This window comes from Phallusia mammillata, chromosome 2 (assembly GCF_965637545.1).
Source record: "Phallusia mammillata chromosome 2, kaPhaMamm4.hap1.1, whole genome shotgun sequence".
NCBI classification, from domain to species: Eukaryota; Metazoa; Chordata; class Ascidiacea; order Phlebobranchia; family Ascidiidae; genus Phallusia; species Phallusia mammillata.
In genome coordinates, this window is record NC_137253.1 from 14,483,380 (window position 1) to 14,507,801 (window position 24,422).

The following is a 24,422-nucleotide window of genomic DNA, read 5'->3' on the forward strand; positions in this document are numbered from 1 at the left end:
TCCAGAATCCATAGGTCACGAGCTGCAAAAGCTTTGGAAGAACTGATTTGCGCCTTATTAATATACAATCTGACCACTCACCTTGTCAAAACATTTTTTGGCCTTTGCTGACTAAATTCCAGTCATAAAGGCCGGCACAGCAAAGCATAACAAATGCAGGTTTTTCATTATTTTATATTACCATGTTTTGCTCAGCGAAGAATGAGGCACAAATGTAAATCAGCGATAACACATAGAAATCTTTGTGAAAATAAATAACAGCTGTAGCAAGAAAAATTAGTACAACCACCTCACCAGAGAATTATATACCATACAGAAAGAAATCAGTATTAACGAACTCCGAGTATGGGTCACAACATGTGAAAATTTACACAAAAATATAAATATGAAACTAGTGCAAACGTACCCGGTGCAGTTTTAAACATACAGCCGAAGTTCTCTTGCGAGCGCAAAACTGTGAATATAAAATAAACTAACAAACGCCATTCGTAAAAAAATTAGTTCGGATTGTTTTAGCAGGACCATTCAACTATATCGTCTTGTATTGTTTATCCATGCAGCTTTGACCAAGTTACCATAAAAAAAGTACACCGAAACAAACTGCTAGAAATATTGTCAGCAGCGTGAGACGAATGAAGGTAGTGACGTCACAAACAGTGGTTGTCACGTGATGGATTGCGCTACAACTTGTTTTCGAGGTCGCATCACCATGATGGGTATCAGTACATTTGTTCCTCTTCACAATCTTCAGTCCAGTGACCGAACACTAAAAAAGATGGATTTGACCTTTAGTAACCTGAGAATCTCCCGAGTTTTTATGAATGAAACGTGGTTTAGTATTTTAGCACATACGATTTGATATTTATATCCCGAAAAAGATCGACCATGCGGTACTATACGTCGCAAGTAATTAGTTTAGGCAAACAAATCAAATGCCATGAGAGAATTTTGAAGTAAACTGGGACTTAATTTAGAGGTTTAAGGCAAAACTTTTGACGATATTGAGTTTCTAGTTTTCAGCAGATATATATAGCCAATAGCCATAGCTGATATTTAGCACATTTATTGCAAAATTAGAAATTAGTTGAACACATATTAGTAAACACATCAACCGCACAGAAAATTTAAAACAAACACATGAGATACTCCAAATACCACTTATATTAAACACAACACCACAAAATTATCTTAACTACAGTTTTACTAAAACAGAAATATTATTATAACATGTAATTGCTGCAAGACACGTTATTAAAACTTAATTAAAAACACTATAATATGATTATAAAATATAGTAACTTTACTACTAGGTTTAATACCACTTATAAAAAACACACACTTATACGAAAGTTATTGAATCTTGCATGTTTTTAATTTTACGAAAACATTTATTCGTTTTACATGATTACGTTCATCTTTATCGTGGAAGTTGGCAAAAATAGAAATGCTCACCGCCACAGTCGTCACAATACGCTCTCTCCTGACCCCTAGTGTATTTTTGGTCGGCCCCTTGATCGGGTTCCTGCTCCATCATAGACTGCGTGGGACAATCTTCGGTGTCGTGGGCGTCGAAAATATCACAGATGTCGCAGAAGAGACGAGGCGGTAGCTGACGTCTTTGCTCCCTGCACCACAGCGTGTTTTTGTTGGCAAAAATAGGAATAATTGATAGAAGAAAACGCATAATTTGCTTAACCGCGACTAAACACCAAAAGATGAAAAACAAACAGCTTCAACAACTGATTATCCTAACACTGTAATTGGATTTCTTATTAGACAGGCGTTGGTATATAGTGGCTAATGCAGAATAATATTCTTACACTATTTTACAAGACTAATACCCATGGCCATTACACACATAATGTAATGTTTTTTGGACCAGTAGTTTCATTAATAAATCAACCAAACTGTTACAGTTTTAACTTCACATCAAATATGTAATTTTTTCTCTCTTTTAGAACTCTTTTTGGTAAAAGGTAGAAATCGATCATGACACAACAGCCAAAAACTAAAGAAAATGGTAAAAGGAAGATAGGCAACAACTGTTTCTTAAATGATAGAGTTGCAATAACTACGTAGATGCTTTGGGTAGGATGTTTTTATTTCCAAATTGTATGTAAATATGTACAATGTGGTTTCATACTCATCAAATTCTTCGATGTCAGCATCTCCATTAATTGCAAGAATTTCAAGTTCCCTTATCTTCTGATTCAGTTCCTCGATCTTTTGCTGTTGATTCACAATGACAGTATTAAGGAAGTCGGTGTGACCTTCCTCATCCCCTCCTGCACCAGCTATAATTAAAAAAATCCAAGAGATTTCAGTATTACAAGTATGATATGTCCAGTTCCTGTTACAAAACTCCATGTCTTTTTAATTATCACTTTCTTTGTGTTGTAACACAAACTGTGATGGCATTGCATCAAAACGTTTATTGAACAAAATGATGTTGTTTCTTTGTGCAGTGTGCAGTATGGGCCAGCATGATTATTATCAAATTTCCTCATTTATTTTTTGACAATTTTCATTTGGTATGTTACAAAATATTTTAAAAATATTATACCTATTACCAGTGGTGGGATTCAAATTTTTTGTCAACTGGTTCTATCACAAAAGTAATATTTTTCAGCCGGTTCTGTTACAAAAAGTCCATTGACAGTAACCAGTTCTGCTAACCGGTTCGCTGATCTCGTAAAATTTCGTGAAACAGCTCTATAGAACTGGGGCGAACTGGCTGAATCCCACCACACCTATATCTCACAACATCAGGAAAAAGTTATAGATATAAACTATTCTATATGTTCCAACCATAAAAGCAGCAGTAGGTTACACCTAGTTTTTTGGCCAATGGCTTTGTATCAGAAATACAAAAAAAGAATGTTTAGTACAAATGCAAAACAAGCAACCTTGTGGTGCCACACTGTTGGTGACAGTGATTGCAGCATTGTTCAATTGCTCTTTAAGTTGTTGAACTTGTTTGAAAAGTTGGTCTTTTTCTGACTCAGCTTGTTTCAAACTTGACTGTAAACTTTGTTGAACAACAAATTCCCCTTTCAAGTAGGAAATCTGCAACAACAACAAATTGTTGTTTAATTGTCTGTATATGGGAAGGTATTACAACAATTCCACTGAATTTATTTTTAAATTTCAGCGTATTTTCCTCATTTTCAAAGGTTTAAGAAAGTTTTAAAATATTTTTTTAACTTTTCGCAAATGCCTCACTAAAATGGAAAACCCTTAAAAATGTGCTACACCAAGTGCAAACCTCATTTTTAAATGACTCCATTTCCCTATTTTTCTCATCTAGAAGTGACGCTGTAATATCCAATGAACGTTGCAATGATTCTCTTTCTTGTGAGAATTCACGTTTCAATACTGCCTCTCTGCAAAACCCAAGAAGAATAAAATAACATTTTGTTTTTCAAAGAAATATTGGACCCTTTTTAACAGTTCAACTTGGGAAAACAAAACCTCATGCAATTGCAGTTCTTTGTTTTGTCAAAGAAATTATCAAGTGAGCATTTTTTGAAATTAAAGGTAATATACAAAAATAACTTTTGCATGACAACAGCTCTTGTAAACAATAATGGGAAACAAAAATACATAGTGTAAAAACAATGTAATAAGCAATAACAAATATTTCATGCATAACATGCTGGTCATGCATAACGGATGTTACCTTTCTTCAACATCTGGTAAACTGAAATGAAACGAATTAAGAGTGAAGTTTTTGTAGTGAAAGTTGTTTCATATAAGCAAAGCATAAATCTACTGTAAACCTCAAACTATAAAGTTTTGTATAACTTGTTTCAGTGGTAATGTTGAGACATAAAAGTGTTTGGAATATTGTGTTTACCATAGGTGCATATGTGCAATAAATTGTATCATTTCCAATTAAATTTTGTCTAAATTTATACTTCACAAACACAACATATGTAAATGTAATGTTACAAAGCAAACAATTTTGTTTCATATCTTGCCTCAATTCAGGTCAAATTTACAATTGTCCTACTAACATTTCTACTGTGTAAAACATTTTTCAGCTTTATGGTATTTAATATATTAGCACACAAAGATCTAGTATGTGGTCAATATCCAGTACAGCATGTAGGATACTCTATCATTACCTCTTCTCCATCTTTTTTAATTTGTTTTGTAAGGTTTCAGAAACTTCCAGCATCTAAAAACAAAAAAGAATTAAAGTCAAAAACAGGTTTCATTACAAAAACAACATCATGCAATAACGCCATTCTAAACCTAGTCAATATTCATGTTTTATTGACCACAAATTATTTAACAAAAAAAAAAATACCTTACACATACATGTAGCCAGTGGTGGGATTCAGCCGGTTCGCACCAGTTCTATAGAACCGTCTCACGAAATTTAATGAGATCAGCGAGCCGGTTAACATTACTGGTTACTGTCAATGCATTTTTGCATCTTATCTGATACACCAATTTTTGAGATCCAATTAGCTCATGTCTTTTTATCAAAATGTGCAATGGTCTAGTTTGCACGTAACAGTTATACATTGTGTTATTTTTTTATAATTGTAGTAATTTTCCTTGGTGATTGTTTGTCTGAAAATTGAATTGTTGCTTCATAAGTACAAGTCATGAGACGACAGCTGCTTTTGGTGCCATGTGTTTATCTTGCTTTTGCACTGCCTTTTATTTATCTTCATAAAACAAAGTTCTGCTGTATATATATAAAAAATAATCAGTTTATTTGCCGAAAAATACGACTTTTTGTAACAGAACCGGCTGAAAAACATGACCCTTGTGATAGAACTGGCTGACAAAAAATTGAATCCCACCACATCATGTAGATTACCACTTTACCAGCTCTAAACATTTTAAATGTGGCATTCAATTTTTCTACATACCTTTTCTTTTTCATTTTGCAGTGCTACAACTTCCTCCTGATGACACTTGATGTCGCTAGTGAGCTGTGTAATGGTCGACTGAAAATCTTCACAGCTCTAAAACAATAAATAGTTGCTATGGAAAAACAGCACTACCAGTGCGAAAAACATAAACAAAAATGGATTGATGAGCAAAAGTGTCAGGAATATGAAAACGAAAGATTCAGAATGACAAAATGCAATCATGTATTGTTGGAATTTAGCAACTGGTAGTAGAAATTATTCATTAAGTGATACAGGTAAAATCATGGGGCAAGTATTATTTAAATGGTGTCGCTGATCATAAAACTGGCAAACTTTGTAGCATGCACAAATAAAATCAAGTAGTGTTTTTTCATTTACAGTGTTAGTATTTTGTGGATGGTGAAAAATTAATAATAGATTTTTTGCCAAAACATTTTGAGTCCTTTGGAATTGAATTCATGATTAGAAACACTAAATATGAATTCAACTACAATCTTCAGTAGCCAATAGATTGTATAATCGTAGTTTCAGATTAGGACTGACTTAATTTTTATGCAGATGTAGTTTTGTGCTTATAATGTTCCATATGAAAGACAGTTGAAGTGTTAAATCAGAAGATGACATAATTAAGTGGGAGTGCTGCAGCAGAATGTGTAGAAGAAATTTTATCAGTGCTATAAGCCAGATGTTTTATATGGCATATTATTGAACATTTTTGTAAGTTTGATTAGTGGAAAACATTTCACAAATTTGAAAAAAAAATTGCAAGCAAGTAACATAAGATACATATGCAGACTTAAATACACAACATATTATACAAGACAGGGTTTTATACAAGCACACCAAAACACACACACAAACATGGACACACACTCAGTTCAAAGAAGAAGAAAACATATTTAAAGCTGCAAAAAATGAGAGCCTCATGACAGCATATGATACTTAATTTGTACCCATATGTTTCTAAAATTATCCATAACAATTTAATTCTTGGTCAACCTTCAATTATCAGCTACTGAAAACTAAATAAAATTTATTTACTATACAGTACTGAAGTTACAATCAAACTGTGATGAAAAATGTTTCAAAATGAAATAATTTTAAAGCGAAAATGGTTGTGTTTATATGTAACCAAATTGTAAATGACATAATACAACTATACCTTGCTCTTTTCAGTTACTTGCAATTTAAGCGCACTAAACTCAGATAAAAAGTTTGACTTTTCTGAAGTTAACTGATCATTGATTCTCAACAATTCCTCAATCTTTGTTCCATGTTCAGTGGACTTCTAAAAAGATAAAAAAAAAGTGTAAATAACAGTCTTTAGGAAATGACACAGCATGATATGTTTGTGACCACATAAAACATACAGTACATGATGGTCAAAACAATAGTTTAAAAAATATCATCACTTCGGTTCACTACAAGCAATTTGCTCAATGAAAATAAACTGGATTTTATACACAAAAACTATTGTTAAAGCTCCATACTAGATTCAACATTTTAATATGTGGTCACGTTTCCTCCAAATAGATCAGAAAATTTATATTTATCAATATGGCGGAATACCTTTTCATTTGCATTTTGCAAGGAATCAATTTCCACTTTTGCTTTTTCCTTTTCCAACTGCAGATTTACAAGTTGTTGAGACAAGGAAACGTTTTCTTCCTCAATCTAAAATGTTTTAAAATGAGTAAAACTAAAGCAAATGAAACAATATTCATCCAAAGTTACCTGTTTTAACCTTTCATTGACTGACTCAAGTTGGCTGGAAAGATTTTCCTTTTCTGTGATATGTTGTGCACTAAGAGATTCTAGCCTGAAATGAAAAAAATATATGTCACCCAACAAAGAATGTTTAGTCAATTTAATTGTGTTGTTAGTTGTTACCCATGGAAACAATAGCTGGTTTGACCATAATTCTGTCATGTTATCCCTATGTTTAGGCTTCAAAATAATAAAATATATTAGGATATATACCTAGGTTGGAACATCCGTACCTGTTCTTGAATTCCAAATCTGCTTCCATTGCAGAAGTCTGTATCTGAAGTTTATTTTCTTCAACAGTTTGGCATTTTTGTTGTTCTGATGATAGCAACTGTTTGAGGGATTCAACCTCACTAGTAAGTAGAGAATTTGTTTCTTTTGCTTTGTCCAGGTTGCTGTTTAAATTTTGACAGCCTTCATTTTGGTTGTTTAGTTCCTCCTGTAGTTTTGCTATTCGATCTTCAAGTGCTACTCTGCTGACATCAAGGTTCTGGACTTTCTCTCGTAATGTTGATGCTTCCTCCCTTTAATACAGAATATACAGATGTTAAATAGCACAAAAAATTTAAGATAAGATGTACATAATTGCGTTCAACCTGAAGCATTTGCGTAGACCAGATTACAGGGCACACTTAAATAGAAATCAAAGTATACTGAAGGCATTATATCAAGCGGTTTCCAATAAACATTCCCATTGGTTTTAATACGCCTAGTATAATATCTTAAATTCTTAACAGTTGATGTTTTATGTAAAACCAAGCAAGCAGTGGCATAATTTATGCTCGAGGGCCATTCGGCCAATGTTTTTCCCAAGTTTGCTGTTACTGGACAATGCTTGTTTGTGACATTGTGATAACAATAAGCACACCAACCTTAAAGCCTTAGTTTCTGCATCCGCTGATCCTTGTGACAATTCAAATTCCCTCATCAGGGCTTGATTTTTGTTTTCAAGTGTTGTCTTTATTGCTTCTAGCTCAAATAGCTTTGGTTTCAGTACAGAAATTTCTTGTTCTAGTTCATCTTTTCTGACAGACAATACTTGTAGTTCTTGTTTTGTGCTTACAAGTTCACTGTTCAAAGTTTCAGAAGTTTGAGTAAGTGTAGCTAAGTTATTTTCTAAGCCTGATGTTTGCTTTTTAAGTTGCTGGTTTTCTTGCTCATATTGGTTAAGGCTTTGTTTTTGATTGTTGTTTTCGGTTGTCATGGCATCAACACTTGCAGTAAGGGTAACAATTTCTGATGATAGTTCATCACATTTAGATGAACTGCTTTCCAAATTTGAAGACAAGTTATTAATATTTTCATTAGCAGAATCCAAATTTGCTCTTAGTTTGTCTTTTTCTGATGACAATTGTTTTACATTTTCAACCTGGTCTTCATGTTGTTTTGACAATGTTGCCAGTTGTTCAATGAGTTCTTTGTTTTTGTTGCTTACATTTGTCAGTTTTTGAGAAACATCATCTCCTTTATCATTAGATTGTAACAACCTTTCTTCGAGAGCAGCTTTTTCAGAAATCATTGCTTGTAGTTGCACTGTTATTGTCTCTTTTTCATCAGTAACACTTTTAATGGTAACCTCACATGTACTAATATCTTCACTGAATTTATTGCACTTGTTCACCAATTCCTCATTATCTTTTTCAAGGGATAAGCACTTTTCATCCTTAGCTAGCTTTTCAGATTGCACAGCTTTTAGATTTGTTTCCAATTCAGTAAGTTGTAGCGTCAACTTTTCAATATTGCTATTGGCAGCATCTTTATCGGCAGTTAGACATTTAAAATCAGCTTCAAGGGCAGTTATTTGCTCCTGGGCAGTTTTAAGTTCAGCTGACAAACCATCTTTGGAGGCAGTAATCTCAGAAAGCTGTCTTGTAGTGGCTTCAAGATCTGATTTCACTTTTTCAAGATCCGTTTTAGTGGCAGTTAGTTCCTGAGAGACGCGGTCACTATTTTTGGACTTTTCAGTTAAGTCAGAATTCAATTTTTCTATTTGTTTGGTAAGATCTTCTTTGTCACTCGTTAGTTTCCCACAGGTTGTTTGTAGCTCTGTATTATGTTTTAAGCGTTCAGACACTTGTTCATTAAGTTTATCACATTTCGCTAGTGAAGTCTTTAATTGCTCATTTACATCATCAAGTGTTACTTGACATGATGATAACTCTTCTTTCACGCAATCTCTCTCCTGCAGAAAGTAAGATAAAGTTTATTCAATTGTACCATTGGTTACTAAAATCTCTACAAACCTTATTGCTGGATTCAAGATTGGAACATGTTTTAGCAATTTCAGCTTTTTGATTGACTGCAAGTTGTTCAGATTTTTCTAGGTTTGCTTTTGTCATCATAAGTTCAGATTCAAGTTTGCCTTTAAGGAGATCGGTGTCATCAAAATTGGACTGAAGATCTTTGATTTTTATTTGTAAATCTTCCTTTTCTCTGCAAATACACACAATAATTTTTTCCATGTATACCAATGATTCTCGAATGTAAGTCAGTGTTTTAAATATTAAGACAAACTAATTTTTAAAAGTCTGATTAAAAGTTAAAGCTACTAAATGCAGTACAAGACAATACATTTGTTAACACACAGTTGACAATTACTTGTTGAGTTGATTGTAGTTGCCCAGTAGCTTTTCATGTGCTTCTGTTTGTACTTTCAGGTCAGAATTAATTTGAGTAATGTTGATTTCCATTGACTGAATTTTGTCCAAGTATTCAAAAGATTTCTAAAACAGGATTTTTTAAATTACAAAAAAAACTCAAATACAATTGATGCTACAAGCTTGTCAACTCCTGTGGTTATACAAAATATAATTTGATTTGTCAAATGCTTAGCATCTTATAGTAATCATCAGTGTTTTACACGGTGGGTTTAAGATATTATGTTGTGAGGCATAAAATGTGTTCTGTATAATGTTTAAAAAATCAGCACATTAGTGGTTGCATGTCCAACCTACAAGGCCTGTAAACATAACAGCTACTATTTAGAAGTAAAAGTGGAAAAACTGGGTGGATCTAACAGCAAGTTATAAAAACAGTGCACAATATACACAATACTCCTGGGTCAAGTAATTTAACAAGTATAAAAGGGGACCCATAATACTGTTTAAATCTCATAAATTCAGTTTATGAAGCTTTGACTGGTTTTGCAATTTCACAATGAGGCACATAACCAGTGAAAATGGTGTTTGTGCACAGAGTACTCTGACAGTTAAGCTTTATTGATGACCATTATAGGACTCCGAAGTTGGTTCGTAATTCAACGTAATCTTGAATCATGTGATTAAATTTTTTTAAGCATGATAACAGACTACGAGGAGATGTCAAGACAAACCTTTTCAACATCTCCCTGTTGTTCAGCAATGCTAGCAAGTTTTTCCTCCAGAGTTCGCTTTTCAGTTTCGATATTACGTAGAGCATTTTCACTTTGAACCGATTGTTGACTTTTTGCTTCAGCCTCAGCCTGACTTGCTTCAAGTTTGTCTTTTAGTGATTCGATTTCTCCTCTCATTTGATCAACCTGACATGAAACAAAAATGTAATATTTTATTGTCACTTAACTCAGGGGTCGGCAACCTTTTGTGCACGGCGGACCGTTTTTGAAACTAAAATTTAATCGCAGACCGGTCTTCAAAAAAGTACAAATATTTAGCAATAAAAACGCTTAAATTAGTTTATCATCCCCGGGGTACATGGGCCAAACGTTTTCTAACATCTGACCTAAAAATTTATACGGCCCGGTAACGCAACCCTCGTGGACCTGTACCGGGCTGCGGACCGGCGGTTGCCGACCACTGACTTAACTGAAATAAAGATGTAAACAATTAAATGTGATATTTTTTTTTAGATTTTCAGTTTTAACAAACAGGGCTGTAGCTTTTATCAATACTGTTGTGTTTTTATATTTAGGTTGCTGGAAATGTCAGAATATTTACTTGCAATACATACATAAAAAATGTTATTTACTTGTGCTTTGGCATGATCATTTTCCTGCTCTTTTGCTTTCAAATCATGCTCGAATTCATGTAAAGAGCGAGTTTTCTCATTTAACTCTTCTCTCAACTTTGCTTCCTCATTAAGAAGTTCATTTTTCTCATCTATTAACTTTTCGACATCACTACTGGAACTTTGCAAATTTTCAGCTTGTTTCTCTTTTTCCTTTTCTAGTTTGGATTTTTCTTTTGAAAGATTTTTCAGCTCCTAAAAAAAGGTGTAAAACTTGTATGTTTCAATAACCAAAATGTTTCTGTTCAATTTCTATTATTTGGATAAAGAATCAGTAATATACCTTCATTTTTTCACTGTGTTGGTCATCCAAATCTGCCAGCTGTCGAGTTAATTCAACTTCAGATGCCTGCACGATTATTAAGGAAGTTTCAGCTGATCGACATGCTTCAGTTTTGCTTTCCAACTGCTCTTTTAAGTCTGCTGATGCCTGTCAGAAACATAATATGTTATTGAAGACAGTTTACACAATATGTTTGTAACAATACGGCTGCTAGATAAGGCTTACATCGCAAATTTTACTTGGCCCCAACAATGAAAGCAGTGCAACTTACGCATTACAGCAGTTTTATTTTGTATTAGAGGCGTTTGTTACACCACAAGAAATTGTTAGATTTTAACATAAGAATCTAGTTTAGGTGTTTGGTCATAAAGGTAAGTGAAAACTATTAACAGGTGCTTAACTACATATAAACATGCTGTGCTTAAAGTGCCTTTGTGTGACAAGAAGAAAACAACAAGGTTGCAAGTGATAGCTGACACAAACAAACAAGCAAAACTCCACATTGAAATAAGAAATGAATGAAATAGAAAACCATCACCACACAAGGGTTAGATACTATTTGCAATATACATTTCAACTGTACTTGTGTTGGGCAAAGCAACTGATAGGTTAAACAGTTACGTTGGTAGTTAAAACTGTGTGTCGTGAGATCTCTTGAAAGAGCCTTAAAATATTTTTTGTATGTCTTATTTTTTAGATTGATATTAAAATATGGGGTTGCATGACAATGCTAAACCGTTTTAATCTTATTTATATCAGCCAATACACTGAAGACACTAATTCGTTTTTTTGAATTGTTTTGTGTGTGTTTTAGCCCATAAACTGTACAACAACAAAAGGGTCCTTTAGCATGGCAGAAGCTTAAGGGGTTCAAGAACTATTGAGTTAGTTGACCACCTTACAACTATTTAACGAAATGCTACAGTTGTTGTTGTTGGATAATTTAACTGTTAAAAAGAGTCTTTACATTCTAATAAAAAAAGCATTTTATGTGCGACCATAAAAAAAATCAACTTTGTGTAATAGAATTGATTAGAAAGCACACTTTGTAAGATAGAAAACATACACAGCATCAAACCATGTTAATGCATGCCACAGGGATGTTAATACCTCCACAAGACGACACAAACACATTCAAAGTAATGCTTGCCTTCACTATCTCCTCCAAATTGGATTGTGTAGCAACAAGCTCTTCAGCAAGTGATGTCCTTTGAGCTGCATCAGACTTGGCAAGTTCTTCTGCCTCTTTTAACATGGCTCTAATTCTATCCCGTTCAGATTCAAGTCTATGTATGACCTCTGTTTTGCCTTCAAGGTCATGGTGGCAGTCTTGCAGTTCAGAGGTAATGCTTAGTATTCTTTGGTTGGCAGATATAAATTCTTGCATCAACTGGTCAAGTTTGGAGTTAGCAGTACTTAGCTCTGATGCAGTTTCTTCATGTAGATTATGAAGTGTTTGGTAAGTGTCCTGAAGTTTAAGGCTCTCCTCTTTGTACTTTGTTATATCATCATTGGCCTTTTCAAGACTAAGACCACTTTGCTCCCTTGCGGAAGAAAGTTGGCTTTCAAAATTTGTTTTTAGATCTTTGTTTTCTTGTAGCATGCTGTCACAGCTTTTCTGAGATTCTCTTAAGTTTTCTTCTGCTCCCAAAAGCTCTGTGCACTTTAAACTAAGCAAGTTTTGAGTTTCTTGCAAAGTTTGCTGCAAGGTTTCAAATTTTTCATTTTTAGATGTCAGCGCAGCATCATGCTTAGTATGAAGCTGCACTAACTCAGTTTTCAGGTTTTCTATTTCAGTTTGTTTTTCCTTTACAACAGCAGACAATTCCTCAAGTTTAGTTTCAAGGTCAGCAACATTTTCTTTTTCTGATTTAACATCACCTAGGATCCTCTCCTGGTCATCTTCATATTGTTTTGTTGATTTTTTAAATTTTCCTTTCAATTCTGAGAGCTGTACTTGCAATTCAGAAATCATAACATCCTTTTGGTTGTTTTGAGTTTTTATATCATCAAGGGATGTCAAATATGTAGAATTCTCATTTTTCAGCACATCTAGTTGTTGCTGGAGGTTTTGTTTACTTGCTGTAGTTTGTTGTAAATCTTCACCTAGTTTTTCATTTTCCACCTTTAATTCGCTGACAAGTTGTTGCAGGGCCTTGCTGCTTTTTGTAGATAGTTGAGAATTGCTTTCCAGTTCATTGACATTGTTTTGTAACTGTTCCAATTTCTGTTGTAATTTTTCCTGCTCGTTTGCAGCATCATTAAGCTTGTCCTGAAGGGCTTCGTTATTGTTTAAAGATGCAGACACTTCATTATGTAAATTTGTATTATCCTCCTGAGCTTTTTGTATTTGTTCAGTCAAATTGCCGCACAACTCTGTTTTCTGTTGCACCAGTTGCTGTAGTTCTGTGTTTTCTTCTGTAACTTTTTGTATTTTTTCTTCTAAACTGTTTCGGCAGTCAGTGCTTTCTGTTAACTGCTTTTGAAAAACATCTTTTTCATCAGTTAAAGTCTGCAGTTGCTGATTGTGGTTTTCTGCCACTGATTCCAGTTGCTTTTTTAAGTTGTTGGCTTCTTCTGTTGCATCTTCCACATGTTTATCAAATTTGTTTTTGACATCCTTTAGTTCCTTTTTCAAGGAAGGAAAACAAAAATATGTAGTGTGCAATTTTACAGTATTTTTATCCAGAAAAAGAATTGCTATGGTCAAATAAACACCATAAGAGTCAGTGCAAACAAACAAACATTCTTTGAACAGCGTTAAACATATATTTTTTCAAAAACATTTATACGTACAAGGCAAAACAACAACCCACCAGTCATGTTTTGGTTAATTTTAAACAACTTAGTATTCTATTGTAGCCTTCCACAATAAAAATGGTACAAAACATAAACTAGAAAATTATTTAAAAAGTATATGATAACTTACCAGTTCAAATTTGTTGATTTGACTCTGAGAATCATCAAGCTGTTTTTGAAGTGAAATCCTTTCCTCTGTTATAGCGTTCCTCTGTTGTTCCGATTCACCTAAGCTCTGTAACCACGGCAACCACACATACACATACAACAGTCACATGGTTTGGTGACAGACAGACAGTTGGACGAACAATAACTGAATGTTTGACACAGACCAGTGAAAACAACAGATTCATGGCACAGGTGATCATGCAAAATGATTCCATGCTGCCATAAAATCTACTTAAAATCAGGTTGAATTGTTTTTGTTGTTTGTTTTTTTGACTACGCTTAGTTGCTATGAAAATCGAACACAACTACAATCAGCTACCACACTTTGATAAACTGATCAAACAAAACTGGCATACCTTTGACAATGCTTCCTTCTCAGAGGAAAGAGAATAAATTTGTTGTTCCTTATCTTGTAAACTTTTTTCCAGTTTGGTGTGTGACTCTTGACTTTCTCGACTGACAACAAAAACATATATATTTTTAAAATGTTTCAAAGCTGCAACAGGCGACTTAGGCCTCACAAACTTCAGTTACATACAGTTGTGCTGCTAGGTGTTGGGTTTGTTCACCACTTTGCTTGCTCAGTTGTTCAATCATCTCCTTTGCGTCGTTGTGATTTTTATGCAGGTTGGCAAGCTGTTCGCTAAGTCTCACAATCTGCAAAGTTTTGTATTTGTAAAAAATTCTTTCTATTAGGATACTTTATTCGTATATTAAACAAATAGTGTCAATAAAATTACCTTCTGGTCTCACGAAAGGGTGAATGCAGAAAAAAATGTAGCAAATAACAAATGAGGTCATTTATGTATATGCTATCACAGTACAGAATCCAACACGTCAAACTTTAAAATAATTTAACAAACCTGGTTTTCATCATTTTGGTGAAGTGATTTTAACTCTTCATTTTGGCTGTCAGCTTCCTTCAACCTGGATTGTAAAGTTTCTTCCGATGATGCATGGCTTTCCTTCAGCTGCAAACCCAAGTGACAGTAATATTTTATTAGCTAATTAATTTTTCCAGCAGTACAAAACCATGGAAAGCCTTATTATAGCAAAAAAAATGCACTTGTACATTTACAGCTTGGTAATTACTTAATTAACTCTAGGTACATAACAATGGAGTTTCAATACCTTTTTGCATTCATCCTGTAGAGATGCTACATTCTTCAACATTTCTTCATATTTTGTCTCCTGTTCTTTGGCATCTTCCTGAAGTTTGGCAACCAGCTCTTCAAGGCTCTTCTTCGATCCTACAACATCCTCAATCTGAGAGGAGGATTCTTTCAGTCGGGAGCTTAACTCTGTTTCTTTTGTCTGTGCCTCATCAAGTTTGGACTTCACTTCATTCAGGGATGTTTCTTTGGAAGCAAGAGAGTCTTGAAGAGTTGAGAGTTTAGCAGTAGTGGAGGAAACTTGGTTCTGAAGATCTTCGTTGGTGTTCTGTGTATAAAACCTTTTTTTAAGTGGCAATAATTCAAACATTCTACTATTTTGAAATGTTGCAATTTAGAAAGTTTTTCTTGTTGTAATGTGTAAACGAGTGATTCTCAAACTGTGTGCCGCGGCACACTAGTGTGCCGTGAGAGATTTCCAAGTGTGCCGCGAAATATTTTCTTTTTTGAAGTGCAAATACATTCCCTAGTGTTTTAGGCCTTTACGGTGAAATACTGGTGCGCATAACAAAGTTTTAAGGCCCATATTTTGTTATTGGTAATAAAAAGCATCCTTACCCACCACAATAAAGTTGAAAGTTTAATTAATTATAAGCTTATGATCAACTTCTGTTGTGTTTGCCTGCGAAGTGTGCCGCAGAAGGAAATTTTAGTTGTTTAATGCGCCGCATGGTAAAAAAGTTTGAGAACCACTGGTGTAAACAATACAGGTTAGGTTTCGATGCAAACCGGAAAACATCTTTACAATAACATGACATTTACATGCCATTGCAATTTGCTAAAAGAAACCAACCTTTAGTTTATTCAGATTATAGCTGGTATCACTTAGCCTCTGTTCAAGTTCTTCAATTTTTCTGCAAAACAAATTTGTAAATAAAATCCTTAAACCGTTTACACATGCTTTGACACCAAGATTTACTACACTACAATCCTTACACTAACTACGATAGTTAAAGTAGATACAAAAAATAAACCTAATAAACGTCTTTAATTTTAGGCCATTACTGAACCAAAATTTATAATCTGTCTACAGGATTGCCAAAGTACCTTTCTTTTTGACTGACAGCTTCAGCCATAGTTTTCACTTGAGCATTGCTGTCACCAGAACTCTGCATCATTTCCTCAAATCTTTTTTTCATTTGCTCCTTGTCTTCATTCAGTGATATGCACTACACACAAACATATTTTTTGTAAAGATGGGGTGCTATACTGGTGTTACTTTGTGGTGTTTCATGAACCAAAATGTACAACACGAACATGCAGTAAATACCAGCAAAACAGTATTTGTAGTATAGTCCTAAAGTTTATGTGGAAAAAATATTTCATTTTGACAGATTGTGCCACTAGCTACTAACCAACCCAATTTAGCTTTTTAAGGCCCAACCAAAGCTTGCTTGAAGAAATCTCTGAAGTAATTTACAATACAAATTTGCTTACTTGTTGTTGCGAGGCTTGTAATTGCTGTTGAGTTGTTTTCAGTTCAGTTTGAATCGACTCTATGGAGGTTTGTGAACTTGTGGTCTTTAGATTTAAAAAAATTTAGCATCACTTTTCAAAAAAGAATGATTTAAATCCACAACAATTACAAACGGAAACAATTTAGGAATATTCACTTGAAACACAGTTTTTTTCACACAAAAAAGAAGATCTTGAGAGAAAAAATGCTCAATTTTGATTAAAAATAGTTATCTTCCGGCCTGGTGGATTACAAAGAAAACATGAGGATTAACATACAATTTCCTGCACTTGGTCAAGCAGTTGTTCTCGTTCCTCTTCCAGCTTAGAAACCTGTAATCGAACTTTTGCAAGGGCATCCTCTTGTTCTTCCATGCAGGCCTTGGCCTCCACCATTTGTTCCTCGAATTCGAATACCTTGGGATCATCTGAAGTTTCCTAAAAATGAAAACATACAATTTAATAGATAGAAAAGCTGTGGTTACGTGGTTGCATATTCACTTAATACTATCATTTTAATTTGTAATAATGTTGCAAAAAATATCCTTAAATACAAAGGATAACAATAGGATGTCTATGCAAATGGCCTCGAGTCAGTGACCACATTTAAAACAGAGATAGCCTATACCAGTGGTGGGAAAATGGCCACCAGTGGAGAATTATGTACATGCAGAGATAATTATATAAGTCAAGGCCACCTAAATTGTTGCATTAGGTTTTACTTGAATATATAAGGTCATAAATCAACTATTTAGTAACAAAGTTAAATATCTTTAATCATATAAAGACAATCAATAAAATGTTGTGATTGACTTTAGTGGGAAACTACAAAAATGGTTAAGAAACAGTAGTTAAAAAGAGGGCACACCTATTTAAAAACTTACTTTCTCTGCTTGAGCAAATGTAAGTTGTTCTTTCAGATCCTCAATTTCTTTCTTCAAATAATCAAGCTCTGATTTGTCATCCACAGATGATGCCTGTAATGGTTTAAACTTCACTCAAACCTTTGCGCAAAATATATTTACCGATACAAAAACCAGCAGCCCCAAAACCAAGCTTTTGTGCATAAAAATATTCAGGAATATCCAAAATATTTCTATCAGCCATGCAAAGGACATGTTTACCTGGAACACCATGCAGTTTAGTACTTAAAGCAAGTTAGTTAGCACTTTTATAAGCAACACACAAAAACAGGCAAAAGAATCACAGTGTTCAGCAAACACATCAAACAATATCAGTGCTGTTATCATTTTTGCGTCCAAAAAAATCACTAATGAAGGCAAGGTATATTTCAACCACAAAACAGGGATTTTCAAGCTGTTTTTGTGACAAATTTGCATTGCATGGCTAATCTGTACTACTGTTGGGTAGTCAAACTTCTCTCAACTACTACAGCAACATAGAGACAATAAGACTACAAAAACAGCTACAGAAAGACTACAGGGCAGCTACAGCGATTACCCTTGTTTCTTGTAGGCTCGATTGTAAGTTGCTCGACTTGCTTTGTTCGAGGTTAAGTCGTCTTTCCAAGTCGCTACACTTGTCTTGGAAGCAAGTTAAGTTGTCCTTGAAGAGCGACATGGCACAAAATTAGGTGAGTCATGCCAACACAAAAAGCAACATGCATTTAACAATATTAACACCATGTCAATGTTATTGTTAGTTTGGTTGTAGCAATTGCTTCATTCCAAGATGAAACTAGTCAAAAATAAATGGTTAAGTTAGTGGATCAGTTCAAACAGTTCTGTGATTGATTTTAGAAACTGTTGGTACATTGAATAAAAAAATATGTAAAACTTAGGAAATTATAAAATAACAAAATGTGTACTAGTTAAATTTACAAGGTCTGCTTATCTGCAAAACATAAAGAGCAAATAATAAAACAGTTAAAATCACAAACACTGTTCATAACAACCATATTTTAGTTGTACACAACATTTTTAAAACCTTAAGGTCATCTTTAAATATTTCGCCCTCCTCAATCCGGAATTGTAGATCCTCTACTTTTCTCTTCTCATCTTCCAGATCCTGGGAGAGTTGAACTTTGTCCTGATCTGCTTGTTCAACCAGAGATCGTAATGAATCTAACTGAGATTCCTTCTCCACCACATACTACAGAAAAAGAAAGTTTTTCATTAATTTAAAAAAGTCAGGAATAATGCTTTTCTATTTTAGCCATAACAATAAATCTACCAGTATTTTTAGAAATATGTAACTAAAAACATTGTATGCTTGTTTACACACAAAAAATGTTTACCAATGGTTTCCCACATTTTTTTATGGCGAATATAGTAAAATTTATAATTCAGAGGCTCCTAACAAGAAACTGTTTAAAAGCATCTGTACGAAATGCTGTAGGCAGGATTAATTAGACAAGTTGCAATGTCTCTTGTCTTAATCATTGGAGTAGTAAATTGCCAGAAACTCTAGTTAACTGCAAAAATGCATTTGTGATTACACTTTCATTACCATATATTTTCAAACTGTTCTAAAGATGCCAGTTTGCCAACAGTTGTAATAAACAAAAATCCCATTCAATTAGGGATTCACTACTGAGTTTAAACAGCATTTGCTAAGGGCATGGCAAACCTTGATCATATCAGAATAGTTTGTTGAACGCTTTGTATGCCTTTCTTAACTCAACAATGTTTATTTGGTTGTTCCACAAAGCATTGTTATGTCATATGTGGTAAAATGGACAAAAGATGAGATTATTCAGTGAGGCATTGTTGGCTGTTTACTTTTCCTTATTCCAAATAAACCGGTGGCAACCACAATTGTATCTCAAACCACAGCCCATTCAAGTTGATGTTTTGAAAACTTACATTTTGAAACCACAATGAACATACCAAATTCTGGCCAACCAGCATGAGAATAAATGGAAATGACAGTTACCAAGTAACAAACAAATCTTTAAATTTCATGAACAACTTCAGGTACAAATGTTATATCCCATGGACAGATTGTTTGGCAGAAAAACAACAAAATAAATATACAGATAAATAAGCAGGGTTGCCAACGACTTGAAACCAAAAATAAGGACAACCGAAAAATTAAATTTTTATGCGAAACGAAACAAACATTTTTGAACAAACCTTTGCTTTTATACGAGCCATGACATAATATTTGCAATATTTTGGCCAGAAACAATTTGTTCCAGCAACTGTTCGTAGAAAATACTAAGTGCATCTCATGACAGCTCAGGTCTAGGTTTACTTTTCCCTGCAGCAGGGGTTTGACTACAGTAATTGTTGAAAATAAGACAAAATAAGGACTACAGTCAAAAATAAGGACATTTCTTAGAAATAAGGACAAATCTTAGAAATAAGGACGGTATGGCAACCCTGTAAATAAGTCATCTACCAGGAAAAAATAAAAAACAGGCTTTAAATTTGTAATTGTTGCGTTTATGTGAAATGTGTTTGTGTACTGTATGTGTGTAGTTTAAAAACTGACCCCATGAGTCTATGATTTCCATTACTATTGAAAGACATCTATCAACAATATAATACTTACTGCTTCATGAGCTTGCTGCAACCTTTGTAGTTCGGCATGTTTTTCTGCAGCTGTGAGATTAACTTCCATAAGTTGGCTCCGTTCCAAGTCGCGCTCAGCAAGCAACGATTCGACATGTTGCTGCTTCTCTGTAAGTGCCTCTTGCAAAGCATGGACACCTGATGCAGCCGTTTTCTGCTTATACCTTGATGAAACTTCTGTACGGATCTACAAGAGATAACAAAAGTAGTAGAATGAAATTCTTACAGTAAAAAATCAAACTGTTTGGCATGAACATTTTTTTGCATAATATAACTAAAATTAAAACCTAATGTAGCTCTGATAAACCTAGTGTAGTGTAATTTTTTCTTGTGGGTTTTGGATTACTTTCACATTTCAATACACTGTTTGGGGACAAACAACTACAGCATGTAGACAAACAATACAATGCCTTACACATGGTTGCTTACACCATAACTTAGATGGATTTTGTAAGATTTAGTGTACCTTGCTAGCTGCCGTCTTCTTTACACTTGATATTGAACTCATACTACTTATAGAAGCAGCAGAACTTCCAGGAGACTTGATACCAGTTCCAGTTGTCGTTTTCTTTTTTGTAGCTGCTGTGGTAGTAGGTTTGGTTTTGCCTTTACAAAATTAAACATCATATGTAGTGATATACTTCCACACAATTTAACAACAAAAATTGACGCCAAAAAATCAAAATGGATATTTACTGACACTTAGCAACTGGTGTGCAAGCACAGTAGTGGCCTTGAGACAAACAGTCTGGCAATTACAGGATTTGAGCTTAAATAAACACAATCCTCTCATTAAAAAGTAAACGTTTTTGTGTTTATCATAAATATTGTCCCTCACATTTTAGCTTAAAGTGTACCATTTCATTTTTAGAAGTTTTGTATTTGTGACAAAAGTGAGAAAAGTGTGAGCACTGCCTTATGTAATACCATAAACATGTCATATTATATAAAATATTATGTTTATTAACACGTTGACTGCCAAGGGATATTCCTATGTTGTGCTTAAATTTGCCACATATGTTTCAGTGGCTTTCTGAAAAAAGAAAGTCGAAATATTTTGTGGCATGCTACGAGTTAACTCGTAGGTAACATGCTGGTGTAGGGTGTATCGGTGTTGCCACAACACATGCACAACATTAGTTCGAGACACCAGCTCGTTTTAAGCGCGTTACAATCGAATAAGTCTACTACGAGTATACTCTTATCTGGCAAGCCTGGCTAGATCGGCAACTACGAGATGACTCGTGGCACTGGCAGTCAACGTGTTAAGCACCTATGTATTATGTAACTCACATATATTACTGCAAGTCAAAATGTCTAACTTCTTAGTGTTCAGGGCAAATTAGGCAACTAAAATACATTTTAAAATAATGCTCATTTACCTGGTGTGGTGGAAGGAAACCCAACCTTTTGGACTTTGTGAATCAGAGCAAAAAGACCATGATTTACCATGCATGAAAAATACCTGAATCACATAAGCAAAATTTAAAAGTTGAATGTGAGTCAGTATAGAACAAAAATTACAACATACCGTTTTCCAGCAACAGCCCCATCATTTTTACCAAGTGGCTCATCTAGTTCAACACCAACCCAACAGCCCTTAGCAAAGTCAGTTTCTCCAACAAATCGAACAGTACCTAATATAAACAATAAACAGAAAAAATACCACAATATTCACTGTTAAAGCCTGTGTGAATTTTCAATTTCGTACTCACCCACTTTTGTATCCCCCACAGTGACCCTATCACCCTCTTTTACATCAGGGGGTTTCCCAGCAGCACCCATTCTTGAAACTCCACCCAGTTTAATGCTTCTTATTGATGAGGTAGGGCTTCTGAGACCTTTGTATCAATTCATGTAACTTGTGAAAAAATGTTCAACTTCACACAAGCTTTTACATTGTTTAGAAAACTTTTTACAGAATACAACATTTTAGCATGTTTTACCTGCATTTTTGGTAGTTTTCGAGGCACCAGGGGTTGCTCCAGTTGAAGCTTTTACATTTGCCATAGTAAGAACAGCAGGCTTAGGTGTTTTTGTAGCAGCACTTGATTTAGGGGCAGGAGGTTTCATTTCTAAAACACAATGGTCAATTTTATATCATTGAATTATTTTTCTTTACTTTTTCTTTAAAACACACCACTGATGTTTCTCACATAATTTCAAAAAATATATTTTTATTACCTGGTGTACTTTTTCCATCACCATCAGCTTTAACAAGTTTGCTGGGACGAGCAAATACACCATGCAGTGGTTCACACTAAAAATAGAATAGACATCGTTTAGAATTGCCCTAACAATATTAGGCACCTCAGTATAATAACCTAATTACACATTCTGTAGGTATGTTGGCTAGACTGTTGCCTGCTACAGTACATTGCAAAAGCAGTTAACACCTTCTAAACCAAGTACCTTCATCACTTTTGATATACTAGCATCCACTAACCAGGTAGCAAAAAATCACTCAATACTCAACAAAATACATACCTGAAAATATCGCACTCCTGAAACTGAGCCATCATTTTTTCCAGCAGGATTTTCCAGGACGACACCAGCCCACTGACCAGGAGCAAACTGACATTCTCCAAGATACTGAATTCTTCCCAATTTTGTGCCACTCACCAAAACCTTATCACCTATATAATAAACATAAACAATCAAGAAAAAGACATAAAGTACAGTAATGGACCTATGCTATCAAATACTTGCTTACAACTCTTTGCTGAACACAAACTTAAGGTTACTGCAGGCCAAAGTAACATATGAAAAGGCTGCATCTAATATGTTTTAAGATCCTAGTTTTATTGCAATTATGTGGTCTAAAAATCTGTTCTACATGCAAGGAAATTTAAAATGGTTTCACTATTGAACAAGTTTACAGGAAATGTAACAGATGCATGTGGTCTAAAGTGGTAAGAAGGTTTTGGCTGGTACCACATTGCATTTAAACATGTAACTTATTCAGCTTTTAATAAATAATAAATACATTTACTCTGCAAAACCCAACAGCTTGTATTAGTCCACAAAGATTTTATTGTTAAATACCCAAGGTTGCACAAAACATATGAAAACAATACTGTTGCTTTTGTTTAGGACAATTAGTCAGGCAAACAGCTTCTGTTGAAAGTCATTTATGTCCAAATATAACAACTTTTGTCCATGCTTCAGGCCTTGTACAGTATTAGCAATTTATGAAAGTTAAAATGCATTTCTGCAAAGTAAAGTGAGTTAAGTTTATCAATTGTTGACTTGACGCTTTTACATAAAAGGAGTTAAATGATGTACGCTTGTTCTTTTTGCTGCAAACATATTAAGAACTTAAGACCAACATCGACAACACACCTATTATAAAGCCTTCTGTGTCATTATTACTGGCAGTTTTTGAACTAGAAGCTCCTGGTCCTGGCACCTTTCCTGGAGGTTTCATCCCACCTGTTGATAAAAAAACAAATTTCAACTGTTTACTTGTCATCATTATCACATTACAATGAAACTAAACACTTGTATCGGTTGTTGAAAACTGGAATCGTATAAAAACGGCAAGGCAATTTTTTAAATGTATCTTACTTTGTTTTGTTAAAGCGGGTCTTGCTAGTTTTCCTGGGGCTTTTAATCCAGAAGGTTTGTTGTCTGCCATTTTGATGATTTATGATTAAGTTGCAGTTTTTCCCTTGTTTTTGCTTATATTTCGGCATTAGCCGCACCAAACAAGAGAAGGAGAAACTACCAGCTAGAAGCAAAAGACTTAGCAACTGTGCGAGTTACGAAAACAATAATACAAAATACAATGTGTTGGGGGCCGGACCTGGGCAGCTCGGTTTACGACAGAGCTATCAAATTATCCGTTCCTGTACAGTACATTTGTGTTGTAAATAAAATTAAAACCAGTGCTGAGTTCGGTCAAAAATTCATAATTTGCATTTTAATGTGAGTGAAAAACTCTGTTTAGATAAGGTTAGGCCTATTTATTTGCAGGATGCGATACTGATACGTGATGACGATGACCATGGGTGTCGGAACAGTGGTTTTGCGAACGAATTGCATCTACAAGTAAACGTAAAAATCCAAAAGTGTTCAGAGATCATTCAACACTTTCGGGTAGAGCTTAAAGATAGCGTAATGACGGCTTATACGCAAAGTTGAAGTAGGTTTGTAAGCGCAAACAAGCTTTCATTTACCAGCTTGATGCACACTCGTTTGAACCTCGGGGACCAAAACATGTTGTTCTTTCCTTGTCCCATTTTCCACCACGAATTAAATCATCTGACATGCGTGCTACTGTGCCTTCACACACTTCTTATCGAAATACGTTGATTGGGTGGGCTCAGACGTGTAAGCGGGCGGGAAATTT

The 24,422-nt window shown here is 34.5% G+C and overlaps 1 protein-coding gene across 3 annotated transcripts; it reads right to left on the reverse strand.

The window, feature by feature from the left end:
- Positions 1–156: 156 nt before the first annotated feature.
- LOC145212701 (uncharacterized) lies at positions 157–23,887 on the reverse strand. Of its 3 annotated transcripts, XM_080080922.1 has the most exons (41): positions 23,639–23,887; positions 23,414–23,503; positions 22,559–22,707; positions 22,256–22,331; positions 22,018–22,146; positions 21,787–21,912; positions 21,603–21,708; positions 21,454–21,536; positions 20,538–20,677; positions 20,052–20,258; positions 18,483–18,647; positions 17,997–18,101; positions 17,420–17,512; positions 16,815–16,973; positions 16,518–16,601; positions 16,128–16,249; positions 15,874–15,934; positions 15,040–15,348; positions 14,772–14,879; positions 14,447–14,565; positions 14,265–14,364; positions 13,871–13,975; positions 12,092–13,570; positions 10,942–11,088; positions 10,620–10,853; positions 9,988–10,173; positions 9,255–9,379; positions 8,900–9,089; positions 7,529–8,838; positions 6,890–7,180; positions 6,624–6,708; positions 6,459–6,563; positions 6,052–6,177; positions 4,887–4,982; positions 4,128–4,180; positions 3,680–3,700; positions 3,266–3,383; positions 2,907–3,066; positions 2,144–2,294; positions 1,453–1,625; positions 157–766 (listed from the first exon to the last, which is right to left on the reverse strand). In XM_080080922.1, the coding sequence occupies exons 1-41, from the start codon at positions 23,706–23,708 to the stop codon at positions 720–722; spliced, it is 7,803 nt and encodes a 2,600-aa protein (XP_079937048.1). In that variant the 5' UTR covers positions 23,709–23,887; the 3' UTR covers positions 157–719. The 3 variants fall into 3 exon arrangements, with proteins under 3 accessions (XP_079937048.1, XP_079937049.1, XP_079937050.1); XM_080080923.1 differs by lacking the exon at positions 17,997–18,101; XM_080080924.1 differs by lacking the exon at positions 12,092–13,570 and having other exon boundaries at positions 23,639–23,885.
- Positions 23,888–24,422: the final 535 nt, after the last annotated feature.

What these genes read in the sequence shown, in the direction of transcription:
- LOC145212701 (XM_080080922.1), bottom strand. Translation starts at nt 23,708, where the DNA reads ATGGCAGACAACAAACCTTCTGGATTAAAAGCCCCAGGAAAACTAGCA. An exon ending in ACCAAAATGATGAAAACCAG is followed by an intron (nt 14,566 to 14,771) that starts GTTTGTTAAATT and finishes AAAACTTTGCAG; the next exon opens with ATTGTGAGACTTAGCGAACA. An exon ending in AAGTAACTGAAAAGAGCAAG is followed by an intron (nt 4,983 to 6,051) that starts GTATAGTTGTAT and finishes TTATTGTTTTAG; the next exon opens with AGCTGTGAAGATTTTCAGTC.